The sequence below is a fragment of the Sarcophilus harrisii genome, chromosome 2 (genome assembly GCF_902635505.1).
Source record: "Sarcophilus harrisii chromosome 2, mSarHar1.11, whole genome shotgun sequence".
Classification (NCBI taxonomy): domain Eukaryota; kingdom Metazoa; phylum Chordata; class Mammalia; order Dasyuromorphia; family Dasyuridae; genus Sarcophilus; species Sarcophilus harrisii.
This window is the reverse complement of record NC_045427.1, coordinates 417,187,671-417,203,598: the sequence shown is the minus strand read 5'-3', so window position 1 is coordinate 417,203,598 and position 15,928 is coordinate 417,187,671. Positions and strand designations below refer to the sequence as shown.

At 41.8% G+C, this 15,928-nt stretch overlaps 1 protein-coding gene across 1 annotated transcript; it reads left to right on the top strand.

Moving 5' to 3' along the window:
• Positions 1 to 655: 655 nt before the first annotated feature.
• Positions 656 to 15,834, top strand: MXD3 (MAX dimerization protein 3). Its single transcript, XM_003756874.4, has 6 exons — positions 656 to 2,285; positions 2,864 to 2,960; positions 3,363 to 3,392; positions 4,203 to 4,317; positions 14,736 to 14,913; positions 15,160 to 15,834. The coding sequence occupies exons 1-6, from the start codon at positions 2,216 to 2,218 to the stop codon at positions 15,273 to 15,275; spliced, it is 606 nt and encodes a 201-aa protein (XP_003756922.1). The 5' UTR covers positions 656 to 2,215; the 3' UTR covers positions 15,276 to 15,834.
• Positions 15,835 to 15,928: the final 94 nt, after the last annotated feature.

Below are 15,928 nucleotides of genomic sequence, written 5' to 3'. Positions count from 1 at the left end.
TCTGAATCCCTTTCTCCTCCACTTAACACAGGTCCATCCTAGTTCATCACCTCCTTCCTGAACTTTGGATCCCTAACGTTTCCATGTCTCAAAGCCCATCTTCCATCCAATTTCTTCTCAGAATTGTGATTTCCCTAAAACATAAAAGTCTGTGTTATTCCCGAGTACAAGAAACTTCAGTGATCAAATACAAACTCTTAGGCTTGAGAGCCTTTCCCAGCCTTTATAAGAATAAAACACATTACTCCCCTTCATTGGCTCTGGGAAGGAGTCAAATGATTTTTCGACTGTTGCTTGCACAGCGTATTTCATTTTCCATCTTTGACTCAGAATCCCTTCTTTCTTTCTTTTTTTTTCTGAGACAATTAGGGTTAAGTGACTTGCCCAGGGTCACACAGCCAGGCAGCAGTCGGTGTCTGCGGTCGCGCTTGAACTCGGCTCCTCCCGACTTCGGGGCTGTCCCCGGTTAAGTTTTTAGAGCCCAGGGTCAGCTTTGGCCTTGGCACCCCGTACAGACGGTGGACACGAGCTTTCCTGGAGCATCGCGGGCGTAAGCTTGGCGGGATGCTCAGCTCCGCACGCAGATGCTGCCTGTGCAGGCGCAAGCTTGGGGAAGAGCGGGTGGAGGGGAGCATCCGACACCTGCGCAGTGCGGCCTCGGGGCGGAGCGTCCGGACTCCTGGCCCCGCCCCCTTTTCAAATTTGAAACCTGCTCTTTCCCGCCCGAATTTGTTTGTTAAGGAGGAGGGACGGAGAAGTTCCGAGTTAGCTAATGGGAGAAGGGCAGCTCAAGAGCCCCGCCCATAGGGTGACGACGGCATGACGCAAGTCCTTCTGCGCCAATGAGACGGCTGGAAAGTGCGGGCCAAGCTCCAGCGGTGCCCACGTGTAGAGTCCTGCTCGCCTGTATCCTGACAGCTGGAAGAGTAGGCTGTCAGCGGCCGGGCCGCCAGGGGCAGGTCCAGGCGGGATTCCCAGGCCGCATCTCTGTCCGCTGAGTTTCTCGGATGATACGTACTGCCTGAAAGGTTCCCGCCCGGAGCGTCCCACTTCCACGGGGTGGGCAAGTCCCTGGCAGGTGTAAAGCCCGAGGTATGAAGAGAAACTGTGGACCGTGGGGGCCGTGCCTCAGGGCCGGTCCACTCTCGGCAAGAAAGCGTGTAGTTCCCTTCGCGTGCCTGTTTTCTTAGCTGTAAGATTAGGATAGAGAACCTCTGGTCTATCCGGGATGGCTTGTGAGTCTCTGTGCAGTCTGTGTCTGAAGAAGACAGCGTACCCCTTCCCAGAAATCAAAATCAGAACTGAAGGGATTCCAACGTCTTAAACTGAAGTTTAAAGGGATTGTGAGTTACCCAAAGTTGCAGGGTTCGGACGGTAACTCAAATCCCGGCTCCCCATCCCACCATTCAGAGGTCCCCTCTACACCACTATTAGATTGGGTCTTCTTTTTCTTCTTCTTGGGATCTTCTATCTTTGCTCGAAGATATGCATCTCCTCCTTAGGAGCTCTTGGGATCGACTCGGGGTAATGAGAACAGGGGGCTGAGGTCATTTTCAGAGGAGCTCGGTATCAGGCTGGTGCCACCGCACTGGTTAAAACTTAGCCTCGTCTTACACTTAACTGCCTTCTGGTCTGGATACCATGAGTTCTCTTCCTTTTCCTGTGGGATCTTGGACTAATCACTTCCCTTTCCTTCTTCCTCCCTCCCTTCTCCCCGCTCCAGCCCTTCCCTGTCTTTCTCACACACACTGCTCTCCTTCGTATGTCCACTCCCTGCCTCAAACCTGAGATTTCTCATCTGTAAATTGCGAATAGGTAGTTTGTCTCTAAGGTCCCCCTTTCAGTGTTAAATCTTATAACTTCTCGAAGCAGTCATGAGCTAGGAACCACAACCAAGGCGGGGGTGACTAGACGCTTCACCTGGCGGGATCATGGGACCTTCACCCGAAAGCTTGGGCACGTCTGGACTTTGCCTGCGGGTCTCACAGCTGCGGTAGTGGAGGAGGTGGCGCACGGACCAGCCCCGGCTCCCGGGCGAGTTCCAAAGGAGGCGGGGCGAGGAGCGCTGGACGTTCGAAGGGGGCGGAGTCCTGCTGTCTGTGTTTGTTGCGCCGTGTCAGTTACTTTGTAACAAAAGTGCTGCCGCCACCCCAGCCGTAGATCCGCACCCCAGGCCCTAGGTTCGACTCCCCGCCTGCAGGCAGCTGTGGTAGCGATGGAGCAGGGTGCCAGTAGCATCCAGGTTTTACTGCAAGCCGCTGAGTACCTGGATCGGAGGGAACGCGGTAAGAAACTTGGTCCCTTGGTTACCCCCACTGCTGGGCCTCCCTGTGTATTCTGCTCCCCTCGAATCCGTCCCCGGGGGGGCTACGGACTGAAGAACCCCGGGGTGGGAGGCAGCTCCCCAGTAGGAAGCCTCCTTTGCAAGTTAAACTTATTCTCTTTTCATCTTTTAACTTCATCAAATGACCAGCCCGCCAGGATCCAGCGGGGTCAGAACTGGGGCAGGGACAGCATCTTTTTGCTCATTCCCCTTTCAATCCATCCCAGTGTGCTCCGCTAGTTTCTTCTCCGGCTCCTTGGCAGGGATCGATTTCCCTCGCGATCCCGCAGCTTGACCCCCCGCTCAGCTTGGGAAGGAGGGAAAGAGGACCTGGCGCCAAAAGCCTTCCCCTCCTTTTCTCCACAGTCCGCGGCGCGCCCCCCACTCAAGAGGCTGGGACTCACGGGCAATTCAGAGATATCCAATAATCTGTGATTTAGGGCAAATCCTTTAAACTCTTTGGTTTCTCCATTTGTAAAATAAGGTTATCTTGAGATGTCTTCTAGCTCTAACTGTCTCTGAATACAATTTCTCCCTCAGAGGCAGAGCACGGCTATGCTTCCTTGTGTCCTTCTCACAACTTGGGCCCAGTAAATCGCGGAAGGAGGAGACCCAAGGCCCCTAGGGACAGTTTAAGGTGAAGGTCGGGTTTTGGAGGGGAGGCAGGAGGTGGAATTGGCTCATACCGGCCTCAGTCTATTCAGCTGTGAAGTGGGTGACCTGTTCTGACTCTAGAGGGCGCCCACAGGTGACCTAGTTTCAGACTAGTCCCAACTGGGGGTGGGCTGTGCCTGGAGTACTGAAGCCTTTAGGGGCTGGGGAAAGAAAAAAATTCTGTGAATAACTAAAGACAAGTCATTTAACCTCCAAAGGCCTCGGTTTCCTCGTTTGTAAAATGAGGATTTGGAAAATCTCTAAAGATAATCTCTTTTTGATCTCTTGGATAATCCCTTTTCATGGGGGGGAGAGGGAGGGAAGAAGCAGGGTCCTAAGTAGCTGCTCACTTGCCTCACCTTCACCCCCCTCACTTGCCTTTCAGATCCGTGCACAGCGAACTGGAGAAGCACAGGTGATTCTGGAGGGCATGACTTTGTTTTGCCTCATTTGCTTCCCCCTCCCTCCCCAAGTGCTTTTTCCCCTTCTTTCCCAAAATTTCTCTGGGGTCTTAGAGGTCAGGAGATTTGGGCTGGGATCTGGGAGTGGGGAGGACCACCTGTGGGGTAAGAAGACATTTTAGGATTATAGATTTAGGGCTGGAAGTGAAACCTGAAAGGGGATCTGGGCCAGTCTCTTCTTTTTCCAAATGAAAGCTGGTACTCCCCCTTCCCATGATTAAGAGGCAGGGACCTTATATTAGCACCATTGAAATCTAGGATCTGATACTCCTACCTGCATGAACTTGGGCAACTGGCTCTCAATCTTGGATTCTTCATATTTTAACTAGGGACAACTGTTTACCTGAATCATCTAATTCACAAGATGATTTCGAAGAAAGTGCTTTGGAAAGGGCTGTATAAAAGGGATGTTATTCTCTATAAAATGATGGGGTTGGACTTACCTAACCTTTCTACTTGGGGTTGTAGCACAACAGGGAGTTAGGTGAGGCAACTTGGTCCTATTATATCCCTTTACCTTATCATAACCATCCTCATCCTCATCCTCATCCTCCTCCTCATCTAGGATGGTGGAAATCTTGAATCAGAGGAAGCAGTCCTCAGACTGGGAGGCTGCTAGATAGAAAGTGGTTCTGGCCTTCCTGCCGGACCCAGCCGGAGCCTGGCAATTTGCTGTTGTTTCCCATATCCTTCTATCATAGGGGAAGCTCCCACCCCACGAATCCCTTCCTTGAAGAGCCTGCTCACTTTCTTCCCTCCCACAGGAGGGCCCAATTGAGGCGATGTTTGGAGCAGTTGAAACAACAGATGCCCCTGAGCACAGACTGTGCCCGATATACCACCCTGAGCCTACTTCGCCGGGCTCGGCTGCATATTCAGGTGAGGTGGGAAGGCAGGGCCTGACAGAACTCTGTCCTGTTTTCAATGGGAGGACAATCAGGGACAGGGGGAACCCTCTTGCTACTGGGCTGGCCTGAATGGAATGTCTTGCAGAGACTGAGGGTCCTAACTATTGGAGAGTTGGAGTTCTTTTGCTTTTATATTTGCCATCATAATACAGTAGCATGTTTTAACAGGAAGAGGAACTATGATGCAGAGGAGGAGATGGAGGCCCAAATATAGGAGAACCTTGGTCAAGAAATGTCATTGCTGGGGTGAATTATTGTTACTCCTCTCCTGATTTCAGAACCTTTACTTCCTTTATCATATTCTTCCTTTCTGGTGTTCAAAGAATGAACTGAAGACTTCCTAGGGGTCCAACCCCTTGTCATATAGAAAGAACAGGAAGAAACCAGGGTAGTGCCCCAGAGCAGCTTCTATACAGAGAACCAATGTCTACATAGTGTCAATGAACTTGGGACAAATGAAGGCCATGGTATCAACCAGGGAGAATGAAGCAGAAAAGTTTCTAATATGATTTTTAGATTGGTTTTACTAATAGGATTTTAGTATGGATGAATGTAAAGTCCTTCACGGGCTCCAAAATTATTCTGAATGAGTAGATGGTAAGTAATATTTATCTAGACAGAAATAAAAAACAAACAAATTTGAGGTGTTAGTGGACTCAACATAATTAGGAATATCATGGGACAGTCAAAAACCACTGTCTTAAAGCTGTTTAGTCATTCAACATACCTCTTAATGAGGTAGAGGTTCCACTAGAACAATCCGACTACACTTGAAGTATTGTTCCCAATTGGGGGCATCACATTTAGGAGGAGTACTCAGAAGCAAAAATTTAATTAGAGGAAGATGGATGGGAAATTGAAGGGCAGTTAGGTGGTGAAGTGATGGTTAGCACCTTGAATTCTAGCCCCATTGGGCAGAAGTTGCAGAGAAGTAGTTTACAGGAGAAAAATGCCCTACAATTAGAGCTGTCCAACAGCTCCAACAAGGTTCTTTGACACTGGAAGTTTTCAAGGGGATTGTGTATAAATACTTGCATGGAGTAGTATAGAAGTGACTTAGAGGATACATTTAGGGGATGTAATAAGTAAACTGTGAGATTCTATGATAGGAAAGGCTTAAACTAGTAGAGAAGAAGGAAGGCTTTCTGGTTGGGGCAAGACAAAAAAGCTGAGTATTCCATAAAGCGGATAAAAGGAAGTATGTCACCAAGGTATGAGGTAGGGCAGGAAGGGGAGGATAGGGAGCATTCTGTTTCAGGAACTGGGGTAGGAATCTAGAGAATAGCAAATAAATTATTCTCATCCTACAAAGGAGATAAAAATTATCTGCCAGTGCTCAGTACAGTGCCTGGGGCAATGGATCTCAGAGTTAGAGGTGGAAGGAAACTCAGACTCCATTTTGCCTAGACTCTTATACAGAAAAAGGAAATGAGACTCAGAGAGATCAATACTCTTGATTATGGTCATAGAACTAATAAGTGTCACAAGCATGCTCCAAATGCAGCATGTTAGCTATACTTCCACTTCATGTAGTGCTTCATAAATACTTATTTAGTTAATTCCAGGGGAGCTGTATTAATTTCCCTTTATTTCTATCATCTTTTGCCTTTTCCAGGACCTTGATCGAGGAGTTTTGTGAAATAGGAGATAATTGTCTCTTCTCTCCTAGGTCCTTCCTATCATTCTAAAACATTCTTGAGTCTTCCCAATCCTAAAATTGCCTTCCCTCTCTCTTCTACCACCATCCTATCTCTCCATTCTCTTTACTGCCAAACCTTTTCAAAAACTTCATTTATGCCTGATTCACTGTTCCACCTGTTCAAATGTGGCTTTCATTCTTGCCAATCCCCATTGATCCTCTTCTCTTCAATCACCAATGTTCTTCTAACCAACCAGGTTAGTAGCATTTTGTCAGTCCTTATCCATTTTGCCCCTTCTGTAGAATTTGAGGTGATGACTACCCTGTTTTTATGGCTAATTTTTCCTACCTTGCCTTTAGGGATTGAATATTTTCCTTGTTCTCCCTGCCTCTATTTGTTTTTTGCTGTGAAAGAAATTGGATCTAGTGTAAGGAAAACCTCAGTCTTGCCACTATAATAATGATGGCTAATGACACTTGGCTTGCAACCATTTTTAAAAATTATTATTAAATCTTTTTCTTTTCTTTTTTTTTTTTTTTTTTTTTTTAGTTAAAGCTTTTTATTTTCAAAACATATGCATGGATAATTTTTCAACATTGATCCTTGCATAGCCTTGTATTCCATATTTTCCCCTCCTTCCCCCCACTCCCTCCCCAGATGGCAAACAATCCAATATATGTTATGCATGTTAAAATACATGTTAAATCCAATATGTGTAAACATATTTATACAATTATTTTGCTGCCCAATAAAGATCAGGTCAAAAAGGAAAGAAAATGAATAAGAAAACAAAATGAAAACGAACAACAACAAAAAAAAGTGAAAATGCTATGTTGTGATCCACATTCAGTTCCCACAGTCCTCTCTCTGGGTGTAGATGGCTCTCTTTATCACGAGATCATTGAAACTGGTCTCAGTCATCTCATTGTTGGAAAGAGTCATGTCCATCAGAAATGATTGTTATTTAATATTGATTTTTAAAAATTTTTTGTTAAAGCTTTTTATTTACAAAGCATATGCATGGGTAATTTTTTCAGTATTGACTCTTGCATAACCTTCTGTTCCAAATTATCCCCTCCTTCTCCCCACTCCTCCTCTAGCTGGCAGGTAGTTCAATACATGTTAAATATGTTGAAATACATGTTAGATCCAATACAATGTTGTTGCTGTGTACAATGATCTGGTTCTGCTCATTTCACTCAGCATCAGTTCATGTCTCTCCAGGCCTATAAAATCATCCTGCTGATCATTTCTTATAGAATAATAATATTCCACAACATTCATATACCACAACTTATTCAGCCATTCTCCAACTGATGGGCATCCACTCAGTTTCCAGTTTCTTGCCACTACGAAAAGGGTTGCCACAAATATTTTTGTGGTCCCTTTCTCTCCTTTAAGATCTCTTTGGGATATAAGCCCAGTAGAAACACTGCTGGGTCAAGGGGTATGCATAATTTGAAAACTTTTTGAGCATAGTTCTAAATTGCTTTCCAGAATGGTTGAATTTGTTCACAACTCCACCAACGATGTATCAGTATTCCAATTTTCCCACATCCTCTCCAGTATTTGTCACTATCTTTTCCTGTCATTTTAGCCAATCTGAGAGGTGTGTAGTGGTATCTCAGAGTTGTCTTAATTTTGTAAAGCATTTTTAATGGACATTATCTAATTGGAACTTTTTAACATTTTGAGACTATATTTTAAGGCATTGTTATCCCAATTTTAGAAATGAAAAAGAAGACTCATAAAGATGAATTGATAACTATTACCACACCCCTTCTAAGCATGGGGATAGGGATTCCAATCCTAGTTCCAATTTTTGGGATAAGGGGGGGAAAGGGTAAAGAGATTTCAATCTTAACTCCAATTTCCACTGTGCTGTTGCTCCTTCTCACCTATGTGACCTTGGTTACTTAAGAGATTACTTAAGCAACTTTTCTGGTACTGTTTCCTCATTTGTAACGAGAAAGGGTTGGTGATTATGAAAGTTTTATCCCATTTTAAATTTTATGACTCTCTTCCTGTCCCCTGAGGATGGGTATTCTCCAAAGTACTAGGCTTGATTTTTCTATACTCCCTTGGAAATCTTATCTTTCTGCAGATAGCTCCCAAATTTCTTATTTGTAAGTCCAATCTTTTTTTTTTTTTTCCCCTCAAGCTTCAGATTTTCTGGATATTTCATGTGTGTCTCAGGCTCAACATTACCTGAAACTGAACTGCTGACCTTCCTGAAAATAAACCCATCAACAAAAAACCTGTTTCTCCTTCTGACTTCACTGTTTCTGTTAGTGTACTATTTACCCTGGGTCCCATGTTAGAAATCTTGATGTCTTCCTTAATTCTTCCTCCTCTCCCACCTCAAAAATCTAATTAGTTTCTAAGTTCTGCTGAGTTCACCTCTGAAATGCTACTCACCCCTTCCTCAGTGTGTTCATTGCTACTCTTTAGTCTAGGTTCTCCTTACTCCCTGCTTGGATTACTGCAAAAACCTTCTAAATCCATTTAGATCTTTTTGGATTTATTCTGTCTTTCAAATCATTTCTCACATTACCGCTGAATTTATCAAATCCTGCAACAGGAATTTTGGATTCTTTTGTCTGCTGGCATTTAAAGACCTTGCTAACCAACTCTACTTCCATAATCTTCACTCTCTATCCTGACTGGATATTTTGAAATTCCCTACACAGAAGCCACACTTACAGACCTTCATGCCTTACTTATGTTGCTCCATATGCCAAGGAAATACTATTTTCTCAGCCTTTCTATTGAATTCCCACCTTTCTCTTTCAGGAAGTCTGAGGGCAGCATTGTGCAGTGGAAAGAATTCAATATTTAGGGTTGAAGAACCTGAATTTGCATCTGGCATCTGCCATTTCTCTTACCCATGTGGTTTTGCAGAATCTCTTAGCTTTTCTGGGCCTAGGTTTCCTTTTCTGAAAAAGAGTTTGGACTACATGACCTTTAAGCTCCCTTCTGCCCCTAAATCAATGATGCTACAATCCTGTGTGAGACACAATACTAGATTAGCTTGCCTTGAAGGGCTCATACCTTGAGAAGTAAAGAAGAAACAACTTGGTGAGATTGGGATGGGGATGGTAGGTTATTATGAGTACTAGACAGAGAAAGTGACCAACTTTCTATTTGTCCTTTCTTTCTCTTTCACCATTCCCAGTCTTAAATAGGAACCATTCCATCTTAACATCTGTCTTACTTCAGTCCTATGTTTTTTCTTACAATAACTTTCTCTTCATATATTTAAAAAATATTATTTATTTATTTTAAAGCATTTTTCCTTTTTTAATTTTGCCGTTTTTGCTAGGCACTTGGGGTTAAGTGACTTGTCCAGGGTCACACAGTTAGCACGTGTTAAGTGTGTGAGGTCACATTTGAACTTAGTTCTTCCTGACTTCAAGGTTGGTGCTGCAAGTGGATATCCACTGTGCCATCTAGGTTGCCCCTGTTTTTAAGACTTGAGCTCCACATTCTCTTCCCTCTCCCATGCATTCCCAAGCCACTAAGAAGACAAACAAATGATATCAATTATACATGTGAAATTGTGCAAAACATACTTTCATATTAACCATATTGCAAAACAAAGCAAAAACTAAATAAGAGAGAAAATTATATTTCAGTTTGAACTCAGAGTTCGTCTGTTTTCTCTCTGGAGATAGCTAGCATTTTTTTTTTTTTTTTCTATATATATTGATCATAGTAGCCAAGTCTTTCTTAGATAATTGCATTGCAGCATTGCTATTACTGTACACAATGCTCTTTCTATTTTTTTCATTTCACTTTACATCAGTTCACACAGGTCTTCCCATGTTTTTCTGAAACTACTTCATCATTTCTTCCAGCACAATAGTGCTTTAAGAATAATAACTATAACATGCATGCAATGCTATACAGTAACAATACTATAAGAACAACACAATCATATATAACAATTTTTCAATTTCCAATTCTTTGCCACCACAAAAAAGAGCTACTGTAAACATTTTTGTATCTATAGGGCCTTTTCCTTTTTCTTTGATCTCTTTGGGGTATATAGATCTAGTACTGGTATTAAAGGATAAAAGGATTTGCATATTTTTATAGCCCTTTGGGCACTTCCAATTTGTTCTCCAGAATGGTCTGACTAGTTCACTTCACCAACAGTTAATTAATGTACCGATTTTCCTCCATCTTCTTTAGCATTTGTCATTTCTAATAGATGTAAGGGGGTACTTCAGAGTTGTTTTAATCTACATTTCTATAATCAATAGCAATTTAAAGAATTTTTTTTTGGTATGACTGTAGATAGCTTTGATTTCTTTTTCTGAAAACTGGTCATATCCTCTGGTTATTTAATTAATTGGGAAAAAGCTTATTTTTATAAATTTGATTTTATTCCCCTACATATTTGAGAAATGAGGCCTTTATCAGAGAAATTTGTTGTAAAATTTTTTTGATATTATTTCATTGTTTATGGTACTTTTTTCTTTTTTTTTCTTTTTTTTGCTGAGATAATTAGTGTAACTTGCCCAGGGTCACACAATTAGCACATGTTAAGTGTGTGAGGTCACATGTGAACTCAGGTCCTTCTGACTTCAGGGCTGATGCTCCATCCAGCGTCACCTCGCTGTCCCTGTTTATGGCACTTTTTAGCAAAATGTAGTTTCCCTGATTCTCTCTTTTAATTAGGTCTATTTTTGCTTTGTCTTAGATCATGGTTGCTATTCCTGACTTTTTGATTTCAGCTGAAGCATAATGCATTCTATTCAAGACTTTTATTTTAACTGTGTATGTCTTTCTGTTTCAAGTGTGTCTCTTGTATGTAACATATTGTTGGATTTTAGTTTCTAAACCCTTCTGCTATCTACTTTTGTTTTTATGGATTAGCTCATCTCATTCACATATCCAGTGATGATTACTAATTATATTTCCTTCTATTCTATTTTCTTCTGTTTATAAGGATAAAGTGTCTTTTGTTTCTGACCAATGTTTCCAGTAATCTGTCCTCCCTTTTATTAGCCCCTGTCCACTTATCTCTTTATTTCCCTCTTGGGTAAGATAAGTTTCTATATCCAACTGAATGTTTGTATATTATATATACACACATATATCTATACCTTCTTCCCTTTTTGAACCAATTCTGATGAGAATTAGGTTCAAGAATTGCCTGTCCCCTTACCCTGTGCATTTTCACTTCCACTATAAAAGCTCTTCCTTGCACATCTTTTTAAGTAAGATAATTTTCTCCATTTTTAACTTTCCCTTACCAGTCTATCCATCTTTCTTTTTTTTTTTTTTGAGATCATCCTAACATAATCAATCAACTTTTTGTCTCTGTATTCTCCTGCCTTAATAATGATAAAGTTCTTAAGAGTTACATGTATCATCTTTCCATATAAAAATACAAACAGTTTAACTTTATTGAGTCCTTTATGATTACTCTTTCATGTTTACTCTTTTATTATTCTCTTGAGTCGTCTGTTGAAATGTTAAATTTTGTACTCAGGAATGCTTTTCTTCAGTAATGCTTGAAAGCCCTCTGTTTTGTTAAATTTACTTTTTTTTTTTTCCTGAAGAATTCAGTTTTTTGGGTAAGTTATTCTTCATGGTAATCTTAGCTTTTTTGCTTTCTGGAATATTATATTTTAATCCCTCTGCTCCTTTATCTTGGAAGCTGCTAAATTTTGTGTTATACGTGTTATGACTCTACAATATTTGAATTATTTCTTTCTGCTTGCTTACAATATTTTCACCTTGACGTAGGAGCTCTAAAATTTGGCTATCATGTTCCTGGGAGTTTTCATTTGGGGATTTTTCTCAGCAGGTGATCAGTGTGTGCTTTCAATTTCTATTTTACCATGTGGATCCAAGATGTTAGGACAGTTTTCCTTTGTAATTTTTTGAAATATTGTGTCTAGGATCTTTTTCTTATCATGGCTTTCAAGTAATCCAATAATTCTTAAATTACCTATCTTTGATGTATTTTCTAGGTCAGTTAAGTTTTTTTTCCCCTCAATAGTATTTTATTTTTCCAAATATACATAATTTTCAACATTCATTTTTGTGTTCCAAATTTTTCTCTTTCTCTTCCCCTCACTCCCCCAAACAGCAAGCAATCTGATATATAGTAAATATGTACATTCCTTTTAAACATATTTCCACATTTGTCATATTGTGCAAGAAACATCAGACTAAAAGGGAAAATCCCATATGAGAAATAAAAAAAAAAAAAAAAAAGGTGAAAATACTATGGTTCTATCCACATTCAGTCTCCATAGTTCTCTCTATATCTGTCTATATCCAGATGGCATTTTCCATCCCAAGCCTATGGGAACTGTCTTGAATCACCACATTGTTGAGAAGAGCCAAGTCCATCACAATTGATCATCACATAATCTTGTTGTTGGTGTGTACAATGTTTTCTTGGTTCGGCTCATTTCATTCAGCATCAGTTCATGTAAGTTTTTCCAGGCTTTTCTGATATCAGCCCACTCATCATTTCTTATAGAACAATAATATTCCATTACATTCATATACTTAACTTATTTAGTCATTCCCTAACTGATGGGCACCCACTCAATTTCCAGTTCCTTGCCACTATTTAAAAAGATACTTACAAACATTTTTGTGCATGTGGGTCCTTTTCCCTTTTTTGATTTCTTTGGGATACAGATCCAGCAGTCAGACTGCTTGATTAAAGGATATGCCCAGTTTTATAGCCCTTTGGGCATAGTTCCAAATTGCTCTCCAGAATGACTGGATCATTTCACAACTCCACCAATAAGGCATTAATATCTCAGTTTTCCCACATTCCCTCCAACATTTGTCATTATTTTTTCTGGTCATATTAGTCAATCTGAGAGCCAATCAAAGTTGTCTTAATTTGCAATTCTCTAATCAATAGTGATTTAGTGTATTTTTTCATATAATTAGAAATAGCTTTAATTTCTTCATTTGGAAATTGTTCGTATCATTTGCAATTCAGTTATTTTTCTGATAAAGTATTTCACATTTTCTTCTATTTTTTATTTCTTTTTTTGACTTTGTTTTACTTTTTCTTGAAATCTCATGGAGTCATTAGGTTCCATTTGCCCAATTCTAATTCTTCTTCTTCTTTTGTTTTTTTTTGGCTGAAGCAATTGGGGATAAGTAACTTGCCCAGGATCACACAGCCAGGAAGTGTTCCATGTCTGAGGCCAAATTTGAACTCAGGTCCTCCTGACTTTAGGGATGGTGCTCTAACCACTACACTAACTAGCTGTCTTTCCAATTCTAATTCCTAAAGAATTATTTACTTTAGTGAATTGTTGTGCCTCATACCATTAGGCTAAATCTGTTTGTAAGGTGCTATTCAGCATAATAAGCTATTATTTCTCTTTTAATAATTGTCTTGCATCTAATTTCTTTCCCCAATTTTTCCTCCATTATTATCTCTTTAAGTTTCCCAGAGGTTTTTTGCCGGCCTTGGGCCCAAATGGCATTTTTCTTTGAGCCTTTACTTGTAGCTTTTGTCACATTGTTGTCTTCTTCTGAGTTTATGTCTTGGTTTTCCTTGCCATTAAACAAGTTAGTTTTTAAGGTCAATGTTGTTGCTTTTTACTCATTTTTTTCCAGCCTATTTCTTTACTTTGGATTTATATTAGTGTTGGGTTCTGTTCACCAAGGACTGGGGAAGCAATTTCAGGCTTTTTCATGGTGCTGTTTTCAGAGCTATTTCTGGGGTCTGCTAGTTTTCAGTGTTTCCCTAGTTCATGTTAACCTGGAAGAGGTGTGGTCACTGCTCTCCTGATCTGCTCTCTGATCTTTACCCAGGAAGGGCCCCTACTTCCCTGCAGCTACAAGTACTAGAATTCCTCTTGGCCCTGGAACTGTAACCAGGTTTCTTGCTCCCTTGTGACTGATCACAAGTACTCCTCTCCACACTGGAACTTTGACCCAGGATTATGAATGAGTTCCCAATCTGTGCTAGTTGCACCCAGTGCCAGCAAAGAATCCCTTGTAATCTGTTTCTTACCAGTTTTTGTTTCTGGATTGAGAACTGCTGCTGCTCCAAGGCCTAGGGCCTGCACCCACCCTAGTATTACAAACCTTTTTTACCAACCTCCTGAGTTGGCTTAGACTGCACACATGTCTCCCTTTGACCTTTTGTTGGTTCTGCTGCTCCAAAATTTGATTTGAGGCATTATTTTAAAGTTATTTGGGGGGTAATATTGAGTGAACTCAGCTAGATCCTAGCTCTTACTCTGCCACCTTTGCTCCACTCATATCTAATTCTTTAAACATCTGCTCCACTTCAGTCCTCTGTTCTTTCTAGTACCCCACACTTTCTTATAATAACATCTGAAAAATACATAAACACCAAAGCAGAGTTACACTTACAAAGCCAGCAGTTTCTAATAGTACATTTGATAATGATGAGCCAGGAGACATGGTGTTTTCTTTGTGTGATCTTGAGTAAGGGACTTCCCTTATTTGCACCTCATTTTTCTTCAGAAATGATGTTTGGGCTAGATTATTCTTTCTAGGCAAGATTCCTTCATTGAAATCCAAGTCCTACCTTATTAGCTCATTTATTTAATTATTAGTTAACCATTTAAGAGGGATGGATATATATGAAGAGGGAAGGATACCTACTTAGCTGTCCAAAGAAAGCTCATGCCATGGGCAAACCAAGATCTGGAAGGGGTTAGGGCTAGAAGAACTAGCACTACTGGCCAGGCACTGGGAGCTGATTCATGGCTTCTTGTGATTGCAGAAGTTGGAAGAACAGGAGCAGCGGGCACGAAGGCTCAAGGATAGGCTCCGAAGTGAACAGCGGAGCTTGCGCCAGCGGCTAGAACAGCTCCGGGGATCGGCTGGGGAACGGGAGCGTCTTAGAGTAGATAGCTTGGACTCCTCTGGTCTCTCTTCAGAGCGCTCTGATACTGACCAAGGTTAGTGACATTCCCCATCATCTTGGTTGGAATTAGGGTGTCAGAATGTACCCTGATTTTCTTTCAGCTTTCTAAGTGGGGAACAGTGGACCCAGAAAGCCTGGGCCATAACTCCTGCTGGGGCAAATGGGTCTATCTGGTGCCCTTCCATCTCAGCCCATGACTAAATCATCCCACCCTCTATACCCTTAAAGACTTTCCTTTCTTGGTGACCTTGGACCTGATTTTTCTTTGTTCTCTCCACAGAGGAGCTGGAGGTGGATGTGGAAAGCTTGGTGTTTGGGGGTGGTGCTGAGCTGCTAAGAGGCTTCAGCACAGGCCAGGAGCACAGCTACTCTCATAGTGGTACTGCTTGGCTATGACCCCTGCTGCCCAGCCTGCCAGAGAAGCTGCCACAGACCTGGCCATGGTTGACTAAAGTGGGCTCCAGCTTGCATCCTCATACTGGGCATTCCTACAAAGCGGAAAATCGTTGGACTGCAGAGGCTGCTGCTGGCTCCCGGAGCCAATTTTTAACTAGTCTCAGTTCTACCCCTTCTCTTATGTGGGCACAGACTGAAGCTTACTCTGTTTTGTGGGGGGAAACAGGAGTGAGCCATAGCCCTCATATGGAATTAAGCAGGCAATGCCACTGTTCCCTGTCAGGGGTTATGGGAGGCAACTAGAGGCCTCTAACAAGGAGCTGACATGGAGGCAGTCCGTTGAACCCTGCCTAGACCCGTTTTCTTTTTGTACATATATATATTTTTACAGCATTAATTTTTGTTCCTTTCAGGGCTGGGATGCAAATACTGCGCTAAGCTGGTTTGGTGCCTGGCACCCAAGGAACCAGTAGCATTAAAGTGGGAAAGAGCTGTACTCACTCTGGCTCTGGCTCCACAGACACCATACAGTATTTTCAGTAAAAAACTTTTTTCTTAATTCTGCCTACAGACCATCTTATTTCCTCATGACTACAAAGAGGTAAACCCGTCACTAGCATAGTTCAAGGCTGATGGCTGGGAAACTTCATTAT